Below are 19307 nucleotides of genomic sequence, written 5' to 3' on the forward strand. Positions count from 1 at the left end.
TATTCCTGGGCCTTGAGCCTTCCGGTGGCTTCCCCCTTCAGAAGGGCGGGCCCCTGCGCTGGCCACCTCATGTGCTGCAGGGGCCCGTTCCCAGTCCATCCCTGTCCCCCGATGGCTGTTTACGGGGAGGGTTCACCACCGGTGTAGTCACCTCCCCGCTTCTCTGCCCAGGGTTCGGGCCTCTCAGGGCTGAGGCTTGGAGGTGCACCGGCTGCCCAGCGTCCATGCGGACAGCCCCTCTCGGGGCGGCTCCTTGCCGGGCACCACAGGGGAGGGCGCTGGCCCGGGAGCTGCTGAGCGGGTTCCTGGCCACACATCTGGCGCCCTGTTTATCCACTTGACGTTTGAAAAGATGCTTTTTTTCCCTCTTCCCCCAGATGTCTTAACGGGATCACTGGAGCTCTTTGTGACTGAGGGTGGTCGAACCGCGGCCAGAGGAGATGGGGGTCTCAGAGCAAGAGCTGGGGGCGGGGAAGGGGAAGAAGAAGGCCTGAATTTTGCTGCGGCGGGCCCCACATAGGCACGGTTGGTTTGGGGGGGGCGGGGAAGGGGCCAATCGGCATATACAGAGTCATTCATTGCAGTCCACGCCCTTCGTGGGCGGCGCACACGCGCGTCCACGTGTCAGCGCTCACACACGCACACCAGCCTGCTTACACACCCGGCCCGGCCATCTCACCCCGGGGAATCCGCACCACAGTTGCTTTCTTTAATTGTTCTTGAATAAACAGTTTATGTAAGATACTGAACAGAGAGAGCTGCTTCCAGAGCACCCCGGAGGGTTTGGGGGAAGGTGGGGAAGGAGGCGGCATAAGGGGGTGGTAGTGCCGAGCCGTGTGCTGTGCTGGTTGGGGACTTGAGCGCCACCCCACCCCCATGGCGCTATTTCCCATCCCGCGCCCACTCGGCCAGGTGGCCCAACCTCCGGCCGAGCTGCCCATTCGCTCGTGACCCATCGAGCCTCGGCTCTGGGCCACACGTGCTAGGGACTGGGACTCAGCAGCGAGCCAGAGATGACTGCCAGTCAGAGCCGACTTCCCGGAGGCGGGGGGGGGGGGGGGGGGCGAGAGAAAACAGCCCCCGGGGGGGGGGGGGGGGGGGGGGGGGGGGGGGGGGGAGACATTAAACAACAGACCCCAATGGGGCTGGGTGTCTGGAGCTGTGGACAGGAACTGTGGACAGGGCAAGGGGGCGTAGTGGAGACTTCGTGAACAGTGCGGACCATATGTCCAGAGAAACCCTCCTGCACCAGAGCCCCTAAAACCGTTTGAATGAATGGCCGAGCTGCTGGGAAAATAAGAGGAAGGCTCCAAGGTCAGAAACAATGAGGGTCCTTGAGTCCAGAGGGGTGAGACAGCTCCTGGGTTAGCTCCTGTCCCAGGGGCATCTACACCCAGGAAACAGGAGCCCAGGCCACCCTCCTCCTCACACACCCTCTCTCTATGGCTATCCGGACGCCACCCATGGGAGCCAGGAGGTGATGCCTGGGCCCCCATATAAAGCCAGTACTCTTGAAGGGCAATGCTGTCAATACGCGTGCTTCGCAGGATACCAGCCCCCCAAGATGGCCACGTCCTAACTCTGGGCCCCTGCGGATATGTTACCTTACATGGCAAAAAGGACATTGCAGATGGGATTAAGCCAAGGATCTTGAGACGGGGAGGCTGTCCTGGAATGTCCGGGTGGCCCCGAATGCCATCATACGCATCTTTATAAAGGGAAGACAGATGCAGGGGAGTGACAGGAGATGCGACAGTGGAAACAGGGGTCACAGCCAGAGAGACACGGGAGAGAGGCTACATTGCTGGCCTCAAAAATGGACAAAGGGGCTGTGAGCCAAGGAATTCAGGCGGCCTGTAGAAGCTGGAAAAGGGCAAAACAACAACAGATTCTTCCCTCGAGTCTCCTGAAGGAACCCAGCCCTGCTGATAACTTGAGTTTAGCTCAGTGAGATCTACATTGGGATTTCTGACCTCCAGAACTGTAAGATAATAAAGTTTTGCTGTTTAAAACCACAAAGTTTGTGGCAATTTGACACAGCAACAGCAGAAAACTACTACAATTGGTGACCTATATATATATATATATATATATATATATATCCCACCAAAAGAGGTGAGGATATTCGTTTATTTTGACCTTGGACCTGGGTAGAAGTGGGGGGCAGGGGACAAAGGAAATATTGCCCTTGAGAATTTAGAGCCACAAGCTGAAATTTTAATTTAAAGGATCTAGGCATAGCAATCCCTATCAAAATAACATCAAAAACAACACCAGCATTCTTCACAGAGCTAGAACAAACGATCTTAAAATTTGTATGGAACCAGAACAGACTCCGAATAACCAAAGCGATCCTGAAAAAGAAAACGAAAGCTGGAGGCATTACAATCCCGAGCGTCAAGCTGTATTAAAAAGCTGTAATCATCACAACAGTATGATGCTGGCACAAAACAGACACTCATATCAATGGAACAGAATAGAGAACCCAGAAATGGACCCACAAACATATGGCCAACGAATCTTTGACAAAGCAGGAAAGAATATCCAATGGAATAAAGACAGTCTCTTCAGCAAGTGGTGGTGGGAAAACTGGACAGCGACATGCAGAAGAATGAACCTGGGCCACTTTCTTACACCAGACACAAAAATAAACTCAAAATGGATGAAAGACCTAAACATAAGACAGGAAGTCATCACAATTCTCGAGGACAAAGCAGGCAAAAACCTCTTTGACCTCAGCTGCAGCAACTTCATACCTAACATGTCTCCAGAGGCAAGGAAAACAAAAGCAAAAATGAACTATTGGGACCTCATCAAGATAAAAAGCTTCTGCACAGTGAAGGAAACAATCAGCAAAACTAAAAGGCAATCCACAGAACGGGAGAAGGTACTTGCAAATGACATATCAGATAAAGGATTACTATCCAAAATCTATGAAGAACTTAACAAACTCAACACTGGGGCACCTGGGTGGCTCAGTCGGTTGAGTGCTGACTTCAGCTCAGGTCATTATCTCATGGTTGGTGAGTTCGAGCCCGCGTCGGGCTCTGTGCTGAAGCTCAGAGCCTGGAGCCTGCTTCCGATCCTGTGTCTCCCTCTCTTTCTGCCCCTCCCCTGCTCGTGCTCTGTCTCTGTCTCTTTCTCTCTCTCAAAAATAAACATAAAAACATTTTTTAAAAACTCAACACCAAAAAAAACCACAAATAATCCAGTGAAGAAATGGGTAGAAGATATGAATAGACGTTTTTCCAAAGAAGACATCCAGATGGCTAACAGACACATGAAAAGATGTTCAACATCACTCATCATCAGGGAAATACAAACCAAAACCACAATGAGATACCACCTGACACCTGTCAGAATGGTTAACATTAACAACTCGGGCAACAACAGATGCTGGCGAGGATGTGGAGAAAGAGGGACCCTCTTGCATTGCTGGTGGGAATGCAAACTGGTGTCACCTGTCTGGAAAACAGCATGGAGGTTCTTCAAAAAGTTAAAAATAGAACTACCCTACGACCCAGCAATTGCACTACTAGGCATTTATCCAAGGGATACAGGGGTGCTGTTTCAAAGGGGCACATGCACCCCCATGTTTATAGCAGCACCATCAACAATAGCCAAAGTATGGAAAGAGCCCAAACGTCCATCGATGGATGAACGGATAAAGAAGATGTGGCATACACACACACACACACACACACACACACACACACTGGAATATTACTCGGCAATCAAAAAGAACGAAATCTTGCCATTTGCAACTACGTGGATGGAACTGGAGGGTATTATGCTAAGTGAAATGAGTCAGAGAAAGACAAATATCATATGACTTCACTCATATGTGGAATTTAAGATACAAAACAGACAAATAGGGGCACCTGGGTGGCTCAATCGGTAAAGCATCCGACTCTGGGTTTCTGCTCAGGTCTTTGTGGGTTCGAGCCCCCCATGGGGCTCTGCGCTGATGGCATGGATCCTGCTTGGGATTCTCTTTCTCTCCCTTTCTCTGCACCTCCCCTGCTCTCGCTCTCTCTCTCTCAAAATAAATAAATAAACATTTAAGAAAAAAGAGATGAACGTAAGGGAAGGGAAGCAAAAATAATATAAAAAGAGGGAAGGGGACAAACCATAAGAGACTCTTAAATACAGAGAACAAACTGAGAGTGGCTGGAGGGGTTTTGGGTGGGGGGATGGGCTAGATGGGTGATGGGCATTAAGGAGGACACTTGTTGGGATGAGCACTGGGTGTTATATGTAAGTGATGAGTCACTAAATTCTACTCCTGAAATCAGTATTACACTAGATGTTAACTAACTTGGATTTAAGTTAAAAATACATTAAGTAATTAAATAAAGGATGTAGGCATAGAGTACTTAATGCTCCAGAATTTTTTTCTCTTGGGGGGACTAAGGGGCAGTCCTCTGGTTGGGGGCACGGCTCCTGGATTTGTCTTGAAGCTGCATTTGGTTAGTTTGCACACAGATTTTACTTACATTGCAATGGCCCAATAAAAATAGCAAAGTTTTAAAAATACATTGTTCAAAAGTTCTAAAGGAAGTGGTCCAGAGGGAGTATTGCCCAAGAGCGCCTGGCAGGAGTGAACACAAATCCCCCATGCTGGGAAGCCCTCTAGGGCGGGCTGGGATGGCTAGAGAGGCTGGGCTTGGGTATTTGCCTTCTGTTAGCCTCTGGCACGACCCCAACAGCTGGCGCCATAGCTTGTCTCGAGGGCAGACCTTAGTAAGAAGGGTGTAACACAAAATCTGGTGTATTTCAAAATATCTACTTTCCCCCTCCCAGGACCAGAAGCATGACATTTTTCTCCAGTCTCCGCTGTGGGAACCTGGTAGGACTCCCGGAGATACAATTTATAGAAGTGTGGGAGCCTCCATAAGATGGCCCCACCCCTGGATTTGTTTTAACTCTCAGATATGTCCACACTGAGCCTGAAGCAATTCATCAATTCAAGTTCAGGTGTTCCTACCCCAGCACTCTTCTCACTCATGGGTTTTGGCTCCAGGAAGCGGTGGTTCTCTGTGTCTGTCTCTCCAGCGTTTGGAGAAATGGTTCACCCTGGGACCTCACTTCCCCGGTGGATCTAAGAAGAGTTGTTGATGTTTCCGTTTTTTTCAGCTTTTTACTTGTTAATAGCAGGGAGTGGCGACTTCCAAGCTCCTTACATGCTGGACCAGAGGCTGGAACTCACCGGGGTCTGTTTTGATTGGCTGACTTTTATCATTATGGGTTACATCTTATGTTTTTTCTACTTGAGTCAGAAAGTCTGGTACCACAGGATCTTCACCAACTGTGGTCCCCCTTCTGGAAACAGTTGATGCATATATTTTGCCAGGTTTTCCAGTTATGTACGGTGGGAGGGTAATTCTGGACCCTCCCTCATGGCCATATCAGTATTGAATCACTTGAAGCTTTGTTAGGATAAATATGCTTGCTAAATTTTCTAGAGTAACTAATAAAAGATTATAGAGCATACTACTTCCAAACTGGTAGAGGAAAAAAATCTCAAATAGTGAGAAAAATCTGAATCCAAAAGAGGTCAAGGAGGAAAATAAAGAAAAAATAAAGAAACAGGATATTGGAATAAGTAGAAAGTATCAAATAATAGTTTAGAAATTAATCCAAACACACTGAGGAATATAGACTAAATTGTCTAGTTAAAGACGGGATTTTTAAAAATCCAGGTATAAGCCATTTATAAGAGACACATCTAAATAATAGAACCAAAAAAAAAAAAAAAAAAAGATTGAAAGGGCAGGACTTCCAGCTATGGCCGAGTGATGATATCAAAAATAATCCCCAGGGGCGCCTGAGTGGCTCAGTCGGTTAAGCGTCTGACTTCAGCTCAGGTCACAATCTCATGGTTTGTGAATCCAAGCCCCGTGTTGGGCTCTGCATTGACTGCATGGAGCCTGCTTGGGATTCTCTCCCCCCTCTCTGCCCCTCCCCCTCTCTCTCTGAATCTCTCTCTCAAAATAAATAAATAAATAAATAAATAAATAAATAAAAACTTAAAAAACATAAAATGTGTGTAATGAGATGCTTTGAAGAAGAGGCAAAAGGGGGCAGAATACACATTTGGAGATATAATGGTAGAAATACCCAAAATTTTATGAGAAACATCAGTCAGACCCAAGAAGTCCAATGAACACCAAGTAAGATAAACACAAACAGAGCTAGTCGTAGGCACTTCATAGTCAAAGACAAAAGCCAAAGATAATCCATCCTGAAAGCCATAAGAGAAAAAAGACCCAGGCAGAATGGAACCACAATGAAATTAGCAGTTAATTTCTCACCCAAAACAACAGAGGCCAAAAGACAGTAGAATGACATAATCAAAGAACTGGGAAAATACCCTATCAATCAAAAATTCTATATCGAGTAAAAGTTTCCTTTAAAACTTGAAGGTTAGGGGCATCTGGGTGGCTCAGTTGGTTAAGCATCCAACTTCGGCTCAGGTCATGATCTCTCAGTTCAAGGGTTCAAGCCCCGCATCGGGTTCTGTGCTGTCAGCTCAGAGCCTGGAGCCTACTTCCAATTCTGTCTCTCCCTCTCTCTCTGCCCCTCCCCTGCTCATGTTCTGTCTCTCTCAAAAATAAATAAACATTAAAAAAAATTGTTGGGGCGCCTGGGTGGCTCAGTTGGTTACACGACTGACTTCGGCTCAGGTCATGATCTCGAAGTCTGTGAGTTCGAGCCTCGCATCAGGCTCTGTGCTGACAGCTCAGAGCCTGGAGCCTGCTTCAGATTCTGTGTTTCCCCCCTCTCTACCCCTCTCCTGATCACGCTCTGTGTCTCTCTGTCTCTCTGTCTCTCAATAATAAATAAATGTTAAAGAAAAAATTTTTTAAAAATTGTTAAGTTGAAGGTTAAATGGGGCGCCTGACTGTCTCAGTCAGTAGAGCATATGACCTTGATCTCAGGGTTGTGAGTTCAAGCCCCACGTTGGGTGTAGAGATTACTTAAAAACAAAATCTTAAAAATAATTAAAAGTTGGAGGTTAAAAAAAGAGACATTCCCAAATATACAAAGACTGAGAAAATCCACTGCTAGTATAGTTCTTTACAGGAAATACTAAAAGAAGTCCTTCAGGCTGACACCAGTTGGTAACTTAATTCACAGGAAGAAATGAGGAGCAGTGAAAATAATTAATATGTGTGCTAATATAAAAGTCTCAATATATTTTTCCTCAATTGTTAAAGGACATAAGATTGCATAAAGAAAGCAATAAACATTGCACTGTACTGTTGGGTTTATAACCTATATATGTAATACACATAACATTAACAGCACAAAAAGGAGGGAAGGAATGCAGCTATAATTGGAGCAAAGCCTCTACTTTTTAATAAAATTGAGTATTGATACAAAGTAGATTGTGATCAGTTAAGATGCATATTATAATGCAATTGTAATTCAAAAAATGTACAGTTAGGTGAGCCTGGGTGGCTCAGTTGGTTAAGCATCCAACTCTTGACCTCAGCTCAGGTCACCATCTCACGGTTCGTGGGTTCGAGCCCCACAGCAGGTTCTATGGTGCAGAGCCTGCTTGGGATTCTCGCTCTCCCTCTCTCTGTCTCTCCACTGCTCGCTCTCTCTCTCTCTCTCTCTCTCTCTCAAAAAATAAACTAAAAAATTCTTTAAAATATATAGTTAAAAAATCAACACAGAAAATAAAATGGTATACTAAAAAATATTTAACACAAGAGAAGGGAGTAAGAAGAGAGGAACAAAGAAGAACAGAGATATGTAGAAAACAAATAGCAAAATGGCAAATGTAAACCCAACTATATCAATCATTACATTAAATGTGCATGGTCCAAACACCCCAATCAAAAGTCAGAGATTCAAAAAAGCAAGATTCAACTAACTAGACGTTATTTTAAAAAGACAAATCTTAGATTCAAAGACGCAAATAGATTAAAAGTAAAAGGATAGAAAAAATATATCATGGGGCGCCTGGGTGGCTCAGAAGGCTGAGCATCTGACTCTTGATTTGGGCTCAGGTCATGATCTCTCAGTTCATGGGATGGAGCCCCGCGTTGGGCTCTGTGCTGACAGTGAGGAGACTGCTTGGGATTCTCTCTCTCCCTCTCTCTCTGTCCCTCCCCCATCTCAAAATAAGTAAATAAACTTAAAAAAAAAGAAAAGTAGATCTTGCAAATAGAAACCATAAGAGAGCTGGAGTGGCTATATTAATATCGGATAAAATAGACTTTAAGACCAAAGCTATTATTAAAGAAAAAAGGGACATTCCATAGTGACAAAATGGTCAATGCATCACAAAGATATAACAATTATAAACATATACGCATCTAACAACACATAAAGCAAAAACTGACAGAAAGGAGAAAGAGACAATTCAACTATGACAGTTGGAGATTCCAATACTCTGCTTTCAATAATTGATAAAACTAAAAAGAAAATCAGCAAGATGCAGAATATTTGAACAACGCTATCAGCAAATCTGATCTAGCTAAAATCTATGGAACACTCCACTCATCAAATGCATTGATTCACTCTTTTCAAATATGTACGGAACATTCTCTAGGACAGACTATAATGGAGACCATAAAATAACTTTCAACACATCTAAAAGGATTGAAATAATACAAAATATGTTCTGTGACCACAACAGAATTAAATTAGAAATCAAAAAAAGAAAGACATCTAGGAAATTCAAAAATATTTGGAAGTTGAACAAAGCACTGCGAACTAACCCCCACAAGTCAAAGAAAAAATTACAAGGGAAATTATAAAATACCTTGAACAGAATGAAAATGAAAATTCAACATATCAAAATTATGGGATACAGCTAAAGCAGTACTTAGAAGGAAGTTTATAGCTTTAAATGATTCTACCGGCAAAACAGAAATATCAAGTCAACAGCCTAGTGATCTACCTTAGTAGCCTAGAAAAAGAAAAGCAAACCAAATCTAAAGCAAGTCAACATAAGATTACTGTAGAAATGAATGAAATAGAAAACAGAAGAAAAATAGACAAAATTGATGAAAACCAAAGTGTGTTCCTTGAAAAGATCAACTAAATTGATTTTACCTAAACGGATAAAGAAAAAAGATTACCACGACCAGTGAAAAGGGGGACATCACTACTGACCTACAGAAATTTGAAGGATTCTACAGCAACGTTTTGACAAATGTATGGCAACAAATCAGACAATGCAGATGAAATGGACAAATTCTTAGAAAGACACAAATAACAAAAATTGACTTTAAAAAATAGAAAATCTGAATAGATATAATAAGCAAATAAATTGAATTAGTAATTTTAAATGTTTCCACAGCAGAAGACATGAACAGACACTTCTCCACAGAAGACATCCAGATGGCCAACAGACACATGAAAAGATGCTCAACATCACTCATCATCAGGGAAATACACATCAAAACCACCAGGAGATACCACCTCACACCGGTCAGAATGGCTAAGTCAACAACATAAGAAACAACAAGTGTTGACAAGGATGTGGAGAAAAAGGAACCCTCATGTACTTTTGGTGGGAATGAAAACTGGTGCAGCCACTGTGGAAAAGAGTATGAAGGTTCCTCAAAAAGCTACAAATAGAACTACCCTACAATCCAGTAATTGCACCACTGGATATTTATCCAAAAAATACAAAAACACTAATTCAAAGGAACACATGCACCCCTATGTTTACAGCAGCATTATTGACAATAACCAAAGTATGGAAGCAGCCCAAGTCTCCATCAATAGATAAATGGATAAAGAAGAGGTGGTATATATACACGGTGGAATATTATTCAGCCATAAAAAAGAACAAAATTTGGGGGCGCCTGGGTGGCTCAGTCAGTTAAGCGGCCAACTTTGGCTCAGGTCACGATCTCACAGTTTGTGAGTTCGAGCCCCACGTCGGGCTCTGTGCTGACCGCTTGGAGCCTGGAACCTGCCTCGGATTCTGTGTCTCCCTCCCTCTCTGCTCCTCCACCGCTCGTACTCTGTATGTGTGTCTCTCTCTCTCAAAAATAAATAAACATTAATTAAAAAAAAAAAAAGAACAAGATCTTGCCATTTGCAACTATGTGGATGGAGCTAGAGAATACAATGCTAAACACTGCTAGGAATTTACCCAAGGGGTACAGGAGTGCTGATGCGTAGGGGCACTTGTACCCCAATGTTTATAGCAGCACTCTCAACAATAGCCAAATTATGGAAAGAGCCTAAATGTCCATCAACTGACGAATGGATAAAGAAATTGTGGTTTCTATACACAATGGAGTACTACGTGGCAATGAGAAAGAATGAAATATGGCCCTTTGTAGCAACGTGGATGGGACTGGAGAGGGTTATGCTGAGTGAAATAAGTCATACAGAGAAAGACAGATACCATATGGTTTCACTTTTATGTGGATCCTGAGAAACTTAACAGAAGACCATGGGGGAGGGGAAGGGAAAAAAAAGTTACAGAGAGGGAGGGAGGCAAACAATAAGAGACTCTTAAATACTGAGAATAAACTGAGGGTTGATGGGGGTGGGGAGAGAGGGGGGAGAGGAAAAGTGGGTGATGGGCAGGGAGGAGGGCACTTGTTGGGAGGAGCACCGGGTGTTGTATGGAAACCAATTTGACAATAAATTTCGTATTTCTTTTTTTATGTTTATTTACTTTTGAGAGAGAGAGAGACAGAGCATGAGCAGGGGAGGGGCAGAGAGAGAGGGAGACACAGAATCCGAAGCAGGCTCCAGGCTCCGAGCTGTCAGCACAGAGCCCGACGCGGGGCTTGAACTCACGAACTGCGAGATCATGACCTGAGCCGAAGTCGGACGCTTAAGCGACAGAGCCAGCCGGGCGCCCCAATAAATTTCATATTTTAAAAAAATAAAGCTGTTATACACACACCAAAAAAGAATATAACGCTAAAGTGAAATAAGTCAGGCAGAGAAAGACAAGTACCACACGATTTCAACTCACATGTGGAATTGGAGAAACAAAAACAAAACAAAACAAAAACCGAGCAAAATAAAAAGAGAGACACAAACCAAGAAACAGACGTTTAGCTATATCTGAGACTACACTGGTGGTGACCAGAGGGGAGGCAGGTGTAGGGATGGGTGAACTCGGTGATGGGGGATGAAGAGACACACTTGTGTTGAGCACTGGGTGGGATGCCGTTGTTGAATCACTGTATTGTACACCTGAAACTAATATAACGCTGTTAGCTGTGCTGGAATTAAAATAACTAATGTCTCCACAAAGAAAATCCAAGCGCAGAAGACTTCATAGGTGAATGCTATCAAATAACATAACTGAACACATATGTCCACACAAAAACTTGCATAGAAACGTTCACAGCGGCACCATTCACAATCGCCAAAAGGAGAGAACAACCCAAATGTCCACGAACGGATGTGCGGATCAACAAAATGTGGCGTCTCCATATAGTGGGACATCACTCGGCTATAAAAAGCGAAGCGAAGTACTCTCGCAACGCCACGGTGTGGATGACCTCAAAAACGTTATGCTAAACATGAGGAGCCAGACACAAAGGGTCACGTATTGTACGATCGCATTTCCGTGGAATATCAGAATAGGCAAATCTGCAGAGACAGAATGTAGGTTAGTGGCTGCCGGGGGGCTTGGGGAGCGGGGGTGTTGGGGAAAATGGGGAGTGACCGCTAACAGCGACAGGGGTGTTTTGGGGGGAGGGGGGTGACGAAAATGTCGCGGAGTTAGATCGTGGTTGACGGCTGCACACGTTTGTAAATACACTAAAAACCAATACGTCGTACATTTGAAAGGGTGAATTTTATGATACGTGAATAATAGCTCACTAAAACTAAAACGAATCCTAACTCTGAAAGGAAGAGGCTTAAACAAGATATACCAGACAAATATTAACCAAAAGGAAGTAATAGTTGCTATGTTACTATCAGGCGAAAGGACCATAGGGCAAAGCATGACAGTATTAAAGCATCAGATACTCAACTACCCTGAAACATAGAGCGATTCTAAATTCATCTGCGCTCAACGACCTAACTTAAAGGACATAAAGCAACAGTTGAAGGAACAAGGCTAAACTGAGAAGGAGCCATCGGGCCTCTACGCGGGGCGTCGTGGGAGGAGGCAAGCTGGGCTCCCTGGCGTGAGGACAGCTACCAAAATCCCCAGGAGGCCTGGAGACGAGATCTGCAGGCGAGGCTTTTGTACTGATCGCCAAGAGCCAGATAGGGTTGAAGAATACTGAAAACCTCTCTTCAAGCAAAAATCTAATCCGGTCGGCGCACTGCCTCCAAGTAGCCCTCCGATGGCTCCCCAGCGCCCTCTTGAGAGAGTTCCGTCTCCAGGCCCATCTCTAGCCACTTCTCGCCACTGCCCTCAATCAACCAAACCGGGCTACGTGCTCTCTCCGAATACTCCGCACTTCGTGTCTTGCCCACCTGGGCAAGGAGACGGGGATGGAGGCAGGACGGCCCGGACGGAGCTGAGATTAGGTGGAGAACGTGGCAGCCATGTGCCCGCGCAGCGGCTGGCAGGAGGGGCTGAGTCCCGACCGGCCCCTTCGTCTCCCGAACGGGCCTGCTTCTCCCCCGGGTTCGACTCCTTCGTACTCTCCCCTCCCATCCAGTCCCCTACAAGAGGTCTCCATCTTTCCAGTCCCACGTGGCCCCCAGACAGGTGTCCCTGACACCAGTCCTGCCCCGAGTCCCCGCGTACACCCTCACGCTCCCGGCGAGCCCTCCTCCCTCGCACAGAGGCGGGCAGGAGGGCAAAGCACAAGGCCGTGTGGCCTTGGCTCAGTCACTCGGCCTCTCCGCCCGTTTCCCCACATGTAAAGTGAAGATGATACAGAGAGGTTGAGTTAATACATGTGAAGGTCTCTGAAACTGCCTGGCACACAGCAGATGCTCAATATAAAGCTGGGCCCACAGTTGCAAAGAAGGATGAGAAACAGTCTCTTTGGCACCCCTTTGGGCACCTCAGATTACCATGTCCAAAACCAGTCTCGTCTCTCCCCCAAACCCAGCCGTTCAACCCCTCTCGGCGAATGGTCCCAAACGTATGGGCCACCGGGGACGGCTCCTGCATTCCCCACCCCCAGCCTATCACTGACCCCTGAAGGCCTCCCAGGTCCATCCCCACCCCCACCGGCGTCCCCACCGGGAGCGCGAACCCACAGGCTGAGCATCTCCAGAAACCCCGCCACCCACAGGTTTGCTCCAAGACAGAGCGCACGGCCCGCCCTGTGCGGTCCGGAGCCTCTCATTTCTGGACTGGTCCCCCCGACACCTGGGCCCCATTCCCAGCTCACAGCGCCCGCTTCTTCCAGCTGTCCAAGCTCAGCACCTGCTATCCCACCGGCGGCTCGCCACCACTCACAGACTAGGGCCCAGCCCTTACCCTGCCGGGCCTGGGCACCTGTTGCTACCCAAGGCTGAAATGCTCTCACAGAGCCCCCCAGGCTCCTCCACCCCCTCACCCCCAGTTCTTGTCTTTGGCCGCACCAGCCCCTCCTGTCTCCCAGGCGGCCAGACTCATGGCCTAGGCACCCAGGAGACCCAAAACTTTCCTCTCACAAACTGCCCCCTCGGATGGGAAGGCCTGGGGGGGGGGGTGGGGGGATGAAAGGATGCCGCCTCTGCTTGACCTGGGGGGTCCCCCTATCTCCTGGCTCCCGGATGGGCGGCGCAGCACTTCTCTCCCGAGTGAGGAGTTTCCCAGAGCCCGATTTCGGGGTGCGGGTGCGGGGTGGGGGGCACTGGAGGAGAGGAACGGTTTTGAGCAGCTGCCCCAGGTGGTGAAGAACAGGGAGGGCTGATGGACGGTTTTTCGATGTAGCCATGGCGCCGCCTGCTGTTCGGAGGCCAAATCGCACCCCGGGTCAGGACGGGCGGAGCCGCAGCCCCAAGCGCAGCGATGATGTGGCCATCTCCGAAGCAGGGCGACCCCGGCAAGGCAGGCTCCGGCACTCGTGCTCGGGCTCCCTCAGCAGCCAGCACACTACTTGCCCAGCTCAGGTCTTTCTTATCATCTGAGTAAGCCCACCCCTCCATCACAGGGCCTCCATGAGGGCAGGTGCCTCGCACGGTGGGCCGAGAGGCTGGCACAAAGTAGAGGCCGAATCAGTATCTGATGCACAAAACAAGAACAGGTAGGCGTCACGAGAGTCCAGTGTGAGGATGTCAGAGGTGGCGGGACAGGGGATGACCGGGGCCCAAACGGGAGCTAAGCAGAGGCCAGACAGCTCATTGGAGGCGAGGAGACGGAGCCGCCGAGACCTGGCCGTGGCGCTGCCTGCCTCCGGTCCCCCGGAACGTGGGCAGAAAGAGCAGGCACGGGAGGACTGGATTATGTGACCCAAAAGCCTGGAGCGAAGGATGGCCTAGAAGTGGCCATGGGGACAGGAAAGGAAGCTGCCCACCCCCGCCCCCAGACCTGCCCTGGGCTCAGGGCCCCGTGGGGGCTGCGCATGGGGCACTACAGGGCAGGAAGGGGGCCGGAGGAGAAAGCTGCAGAGGGATTTGTGTGCCTGGGAATGAGCGGGCGGGCGTGCCCACCCCGGGCGGTGCCCGTCCCCGGCTACCTGGAGGCGCCCTGCACCTGGCCATTCTTCTCCGCGGAGGCCAGGCCCCTGGCTCCAACCCCAAAGGCTGCTCCAGGCCTCCCCCCTCTCCCCCCACCGCCGAGACCCAGGCCAGCGCTGGGGTCTAACTGCCCACGGGTCTAACGGCCTCCCTTCAGGTCCTAAAGGCTGACAAAGAGAAAGGTCTTCTCGGTCAGGCTCCGCAATGGGGGCTGACAGGGAGCCGCAGAGGAGGGGTGACCGGGGCGCCCAGAACTCTGAGAGCTCTTCCCCCCGTGGAGGAAGGAAGGAGGCATGCCTAGCAGGGCCAGGAGAGGCTTGGGGTCCTGGCCAGCAGGGCGCCGGAGCCCTGGCTCACCCACAGTGGGGTTGCAAGGGTCAGGGGCCGCAGAGGACCCGCCGCACAGGCGGCGGAGGACCGGCCGCCGCCCTTCGTGCCATGTGCCACAAGCCGTAACCAACCCAGCCTCCGTGTCCTGGGCTGTCTTCCCCTCCCCGTCGCCGCCCCCAGCGCAGGGGTTCCAAAGCCACAGTACAGTACAGACGTTGAGGCCTCAGTGGCGCCCTCTCCTGGCTAAGGAGCCCGCCTCCACCTTCTGACCCCGGGGTTCCCCAGGCTTCCGCACAAGAAGGTGCCCGCTGGAACCCCTCTCTGTCTGGCCAGGGCCGCGGAAGAGTGGGGGAAGGAAGGGAGAGGCTGGAGGCCACAGCCCAGGGCTCTGGTCGTCCTCCAGCTACAGCGGGCCTCCACTTGCCCGTGAGCCCCTCCCAGTCTGTCCTGCAGCCCACCCCCAGGGGCCCAGAGACAGCGACCCCCATTTGGCCTCCCGCCACCGCCCTCGGCTGGCAGCCCGCAAGGCCTGAGCTGCCTCCGTTTTCTCCCAAGGAGCCACAGCCGCGTGCAGGCCGACTGCTGGGGTGGCGGAGCTGGCCAGCCAGGCCGCCTCTCGCCGGTGCTTTGGGGGGACCGGGACAGGAAATTCTTGAACAACTTGGGAGCTCGCCTGCCATGACGGGAGGGAGCAGAAGTTCAGGGGGCCGTGGGCGAGGTCGCGTGGCCGGGTCCCGCGGGCAGGGGGCCTGCCTCCTTGGTCTCCTTCCCACAGGTGACATCCATCCCCTCTGCCCTCATCCCCCCATCCCTGTCCCTTACCCCTCCCTCCAGCTCACCACTGGCCCATCGCTCTGTCTGTCTTTATTGATTTGGGGAAAACTCGAGGGCCACGACACAAGCAGGACCACCACGGTCAGCAAAGCACAGAACAGCGTGCGGGAAGAGCTGCCCCCGGAAAGCCTCTTCGGCGTCTAGAGCGGGTGTGGCGGTGACAGTGGAGCGGGATCTCCGTGGACGCACCCCGCCAGCCCCCGGGCGAGGGCGGAGCCTGGGTGGCAGAGGGGGGAGACCCACTGCTGCCCCAGCGCCATGCACCACACCCACACATCTCCAACTTTCCAGCAGAGGCCAGCCCGGGGTCCTGGGGCTGGGGAAAGGGGACTGAAAGGGCCCGCCCACGGGAAGGGAGTCCAGGAGTCAGGGCACTCGGCCTCAGCATCTGCCTGGGGGCAGCGGGGAGGAGAGAGGAGCACGGGGAAGGGGGCGGTCAGGAGGCTCCCCAGCCTGCCCCCGGCCCCCCCATCCCAGTCTCGGTTCTCAGCAGCAGTGCTCCCCGCCCCGCCCCGGGTCTTGCCATCAGGCTCCTCATGATCCCTGCAGCCACCCGCCCCCTCTGGCCTCTATCGTCTGCTTCTGCCAGAACCCCGGCTCCTTCCCTCCACCTCCGTCTTCGGTCCTCAGTCCTCTGCTCTGCGAGGTGGCCACACAGAGCCCGCCCTCCTCTCGGTTCACTTGGGGGTCAGCTCCCAGTGGGTGCAGGGCCCACACCCGCACACCTGAGCGTCACCACTTTGGGGGCTGGCCGGACCCGAGGCCAGGGTGGCTGTGACGGGCCATCCTCCGCCCTGAGGCCTCCTCGCTCTCCGGGCTCTGCCCCAGCTTGCGGATGTGACGCAGGAAGGAAGTGGCATTGAATGCTCGCTGTGGGGAGAGAGGGCCATCAGGCCATGCCCCGGCAATGGCCCCAAGACTCTGAGGGCCACAGAGGCCACTGGCAACCAAGGCTGTCCCCTGAGAGGCAGGGACAGCCTCGAGCCAGGTCCACAGGCCCCTCTCCACACTGACCTTCCAGTGAGTCCGGGCAAAATTCTTCTGGATCTGCTCGCTGACTGAGCCCAGGATGTCCTTGTCAAAGGCTGCGTCCCCAGAGATCCTAGGGGGAGGCCACGGGTCAGTGGCGGGGGAGTGTCTGAGAGTGTGGGCCCTCTGGTCCCGGGAGAGCTTGGCAGGGGCCCCACTCACCAAAGATGCTGTAAAGCCTGCTGGCAGGTGAACCTCTTCTGTGGGTCTCGCTCCAGAAGGTGCCGGATGAAGTCTTTGGCTGGAGTGGGGACGCCAGGTCAGCCCACCCCGTCCCCGCTGCCCTCGTCACTGCCCCCTCCCTGAGCTCGGGGCCAGCTTCACGTTCACCTGATTCTGAGATGTCATCCCAAAAGGGAGAGTCAAACTCATAGCTGGCCCTCAGGATCTGGCTGAAGAGTTCAGGGTCGCTCTCGTCGTAGAAAGGGGGGTACCCACACAGCCTGGCACCCACACATGAATCACCCAGCTGCCGGGCCCTCCCCGACCCAGCAGGAGGCAGGCAGGCAGAAGAGGAGCCTTCCCAGCGGTCACTCACAAGATGTAGGAGATGACACCCAGGGCCCACACATCCACAGCCTTCCCATAGGGTTTCTGCTCCAAGAGCTCCGGGGCTGGGGGCCAGAGACAGACAGACACGCACCCGCACGCACACGCGCCGTGGCTTCAGTGCCGCCAGGCTCAGCCTGGTCGACCCCAGGGATGACCCACTGCCTACCCTTCCCCTGGCACCATGTCCCCCAGCCCCCTCAAGCCCCGGTGAGTCTCAGGGCGCGCCCCCCTCACTGACCCACATATCCTGGGGTCCCGCAGGCGGTGCCCAGCACGTTGCCAGTCTGGATTTTGGAGAGGCCAAAGTCGGAGACCATGATCTTGGAGTCCTCAAAGGGTGTAGCGTAGAGGAGGTTTTCCGGCTATGACACACGGGCGCCGGAGAAAGTGCCAGGTCAGCCCTGGCACGACCCCTGGGGCTGGGCACCCTCAAGTCCCCCAGACCCTCGGTGCACAGGGATGCCGGGCGTGGCCCCGGGCGGGCAAGCAGGAGGACGGGCACCTTGAGGTCTCGGTGCACGATGCCCAAGCTGTGCAGGTAGGAGACGGCGCCCAGGACCTGGCCCACTAGGTGGCTGGCGTCCTTCTCCGTGTAGGAGCCACGCTCCATGATGCGGTCAAACAGCTCGCCCCCCGTCACCCTGAGGGCAGTGGGGACTCGGCTAATTCAGGCCAGTCGGCTCCCACTCACCACCCAGCGGCAGCCCCAGCCGCCCCCCCCCCCCGCCCCAGCTTGCCCCTGCCCTCCTCACAGCTCCATGGCCAGGTAGAGGTGGGAAGGGCTCTCGTGGACGTCCTCCAGAGCCACAATGTTGGGGTGGCTGACCCTGCAATGGCAATAGAAAGGCCCGTATGGGCCACCGCAGCCCCCTCTGGGCCTCTCGGGGCCTCGGAGTGCTTCGTCCCGGGGCCCCAGGGAAGGCTCCCTCCCTCTTCTCTTCCTCTGGCCTCTGCCCCGCTTACCTAGCATAGGCCACCTCTGCCTGGTCCAGCAAGGCAGAGCCCCGGGGCCAGGCGGTCGTGGGGATGCACTGAAGGCACAGGCCTGGCCAGGGGCGAGCACGCACCTGCGGAGCACGGCGATTTCGTTCTCCACCAGGGCCTCCTTGCCTCGAAGGGCCTTCTTGGGGATGCACTTGAGGGCGACGAGGTGTGAGGAGCCCCGCTCCTGGGCCAACACCACCTCAGAGAAGGCGCCCCTGAGGCAGAGAGGGGGAGGCAGCAGGGAGGGGGAGAGGCGAAGAGGAGGAAAGGACGGGGCGGGGAGGGAAAGCAGAGGTGCGGAGGGGGAAGGGCCCTCCTAGCTGAAGAAGATGGGGAGGCCCTCCCAGTCCCAGGCCACCCATCCGGCCCCCCCACACACACTCACACATTCGCTGACACACACACACACACACACACACACACACACACACTCACGAGCCGAGCTTCTCCCGGATCTCATAGACGCTGCTGATGTCTTCCGTCTGTTTCTTGAGCAGCAGCATGTCTGTGGGGGGTCGGGGAGAGATGGAGAGAGGCCCCCTGCGTGAGGCCACCCTCGGTGGCAGCCCTGCTGAGAAACGCATAAATCGCCCCCAGCCCCAGGCCGGCAGCATTTCGCCCCTCCCCCACCGCCCAGGCCCGCACTCCCAGGTGGGCGACTCCCAGCGAGGCCACCGCAGACCTTCCTCCCCTCCCAGATACGAGGCCCCCATCCGGAGACCCCACCCCACCCCGGCTCTGGCTCTGGCACCTCGACGGCGATCAGCGCCCAGACACCCCTTCTCTGCCTCCATACAACCATGGCAGCCGCGATCGGCCGGCTTCCAGAAGGCTCCGTGCACCCCCACCCCGTCCCCTCTGGGCCCACCCCCATCCACGGCGCCCACAGACGGCCCTCCCACACCCCCAGGCCTAGACCTGTCACCCAAGGCCCAGCGCTCACAGGCACTCGCGACTCAGGCCACCAACCCTCCCAAGATGCACCTGCGACCCCAGCGCCCAGC

The 19307-nt window shown here is 52.3% G+C and overlaps 1 protein-coding gene across 1 annotated transcript; it reads right to left on the minus strand.

Annotated features, from left to right (window-relative positions):
• Positions 1-15695: 15695 nt before the first annotated feature.
• On the minus strand, positions 15696-18806 carry PNCK (pregnancy up-regulated nonubiquitous CaM kinase). The gene is made up of 11 exons (XM_049644924.1): positions 18739-18806; positions 18387-18518; positions 18072-18146; positions 17822-17960; positions 17558-17681; positions 17306-17381; positions 17098-17210; positions 16930-17008; positions 16753-16840; positions 16464-16608; positions 15696-16130 (listed from the first exon to the last, which is right to left on the minus strand). The coding sequence occupies exons 1-10, from the start codon at positions 18804-18806 to the stop codon at positions 16471-16473; spliced, it is 1032 nt and encodes a 343-aa protein (XP_049500881.1). The 3' UTR covers positions 15696-16130; positions 16464-16470.
• Positions 18807-19307: the final 501 nt, after the last annotated feature.

The sequence above is a fragment of the Panthera uncia genome, chromosome X, assembly GCF_023721935.1.
Source record: "Panthera uncia isolate 11264 chromosome X, Puncia_PCG_1.0, whole genome shotgun sequence".
NCBI lineage: Eukaryota > Metazoa > Chordata > Mammalia > Carnivora > Felidae > Panthera > Panthera uncia.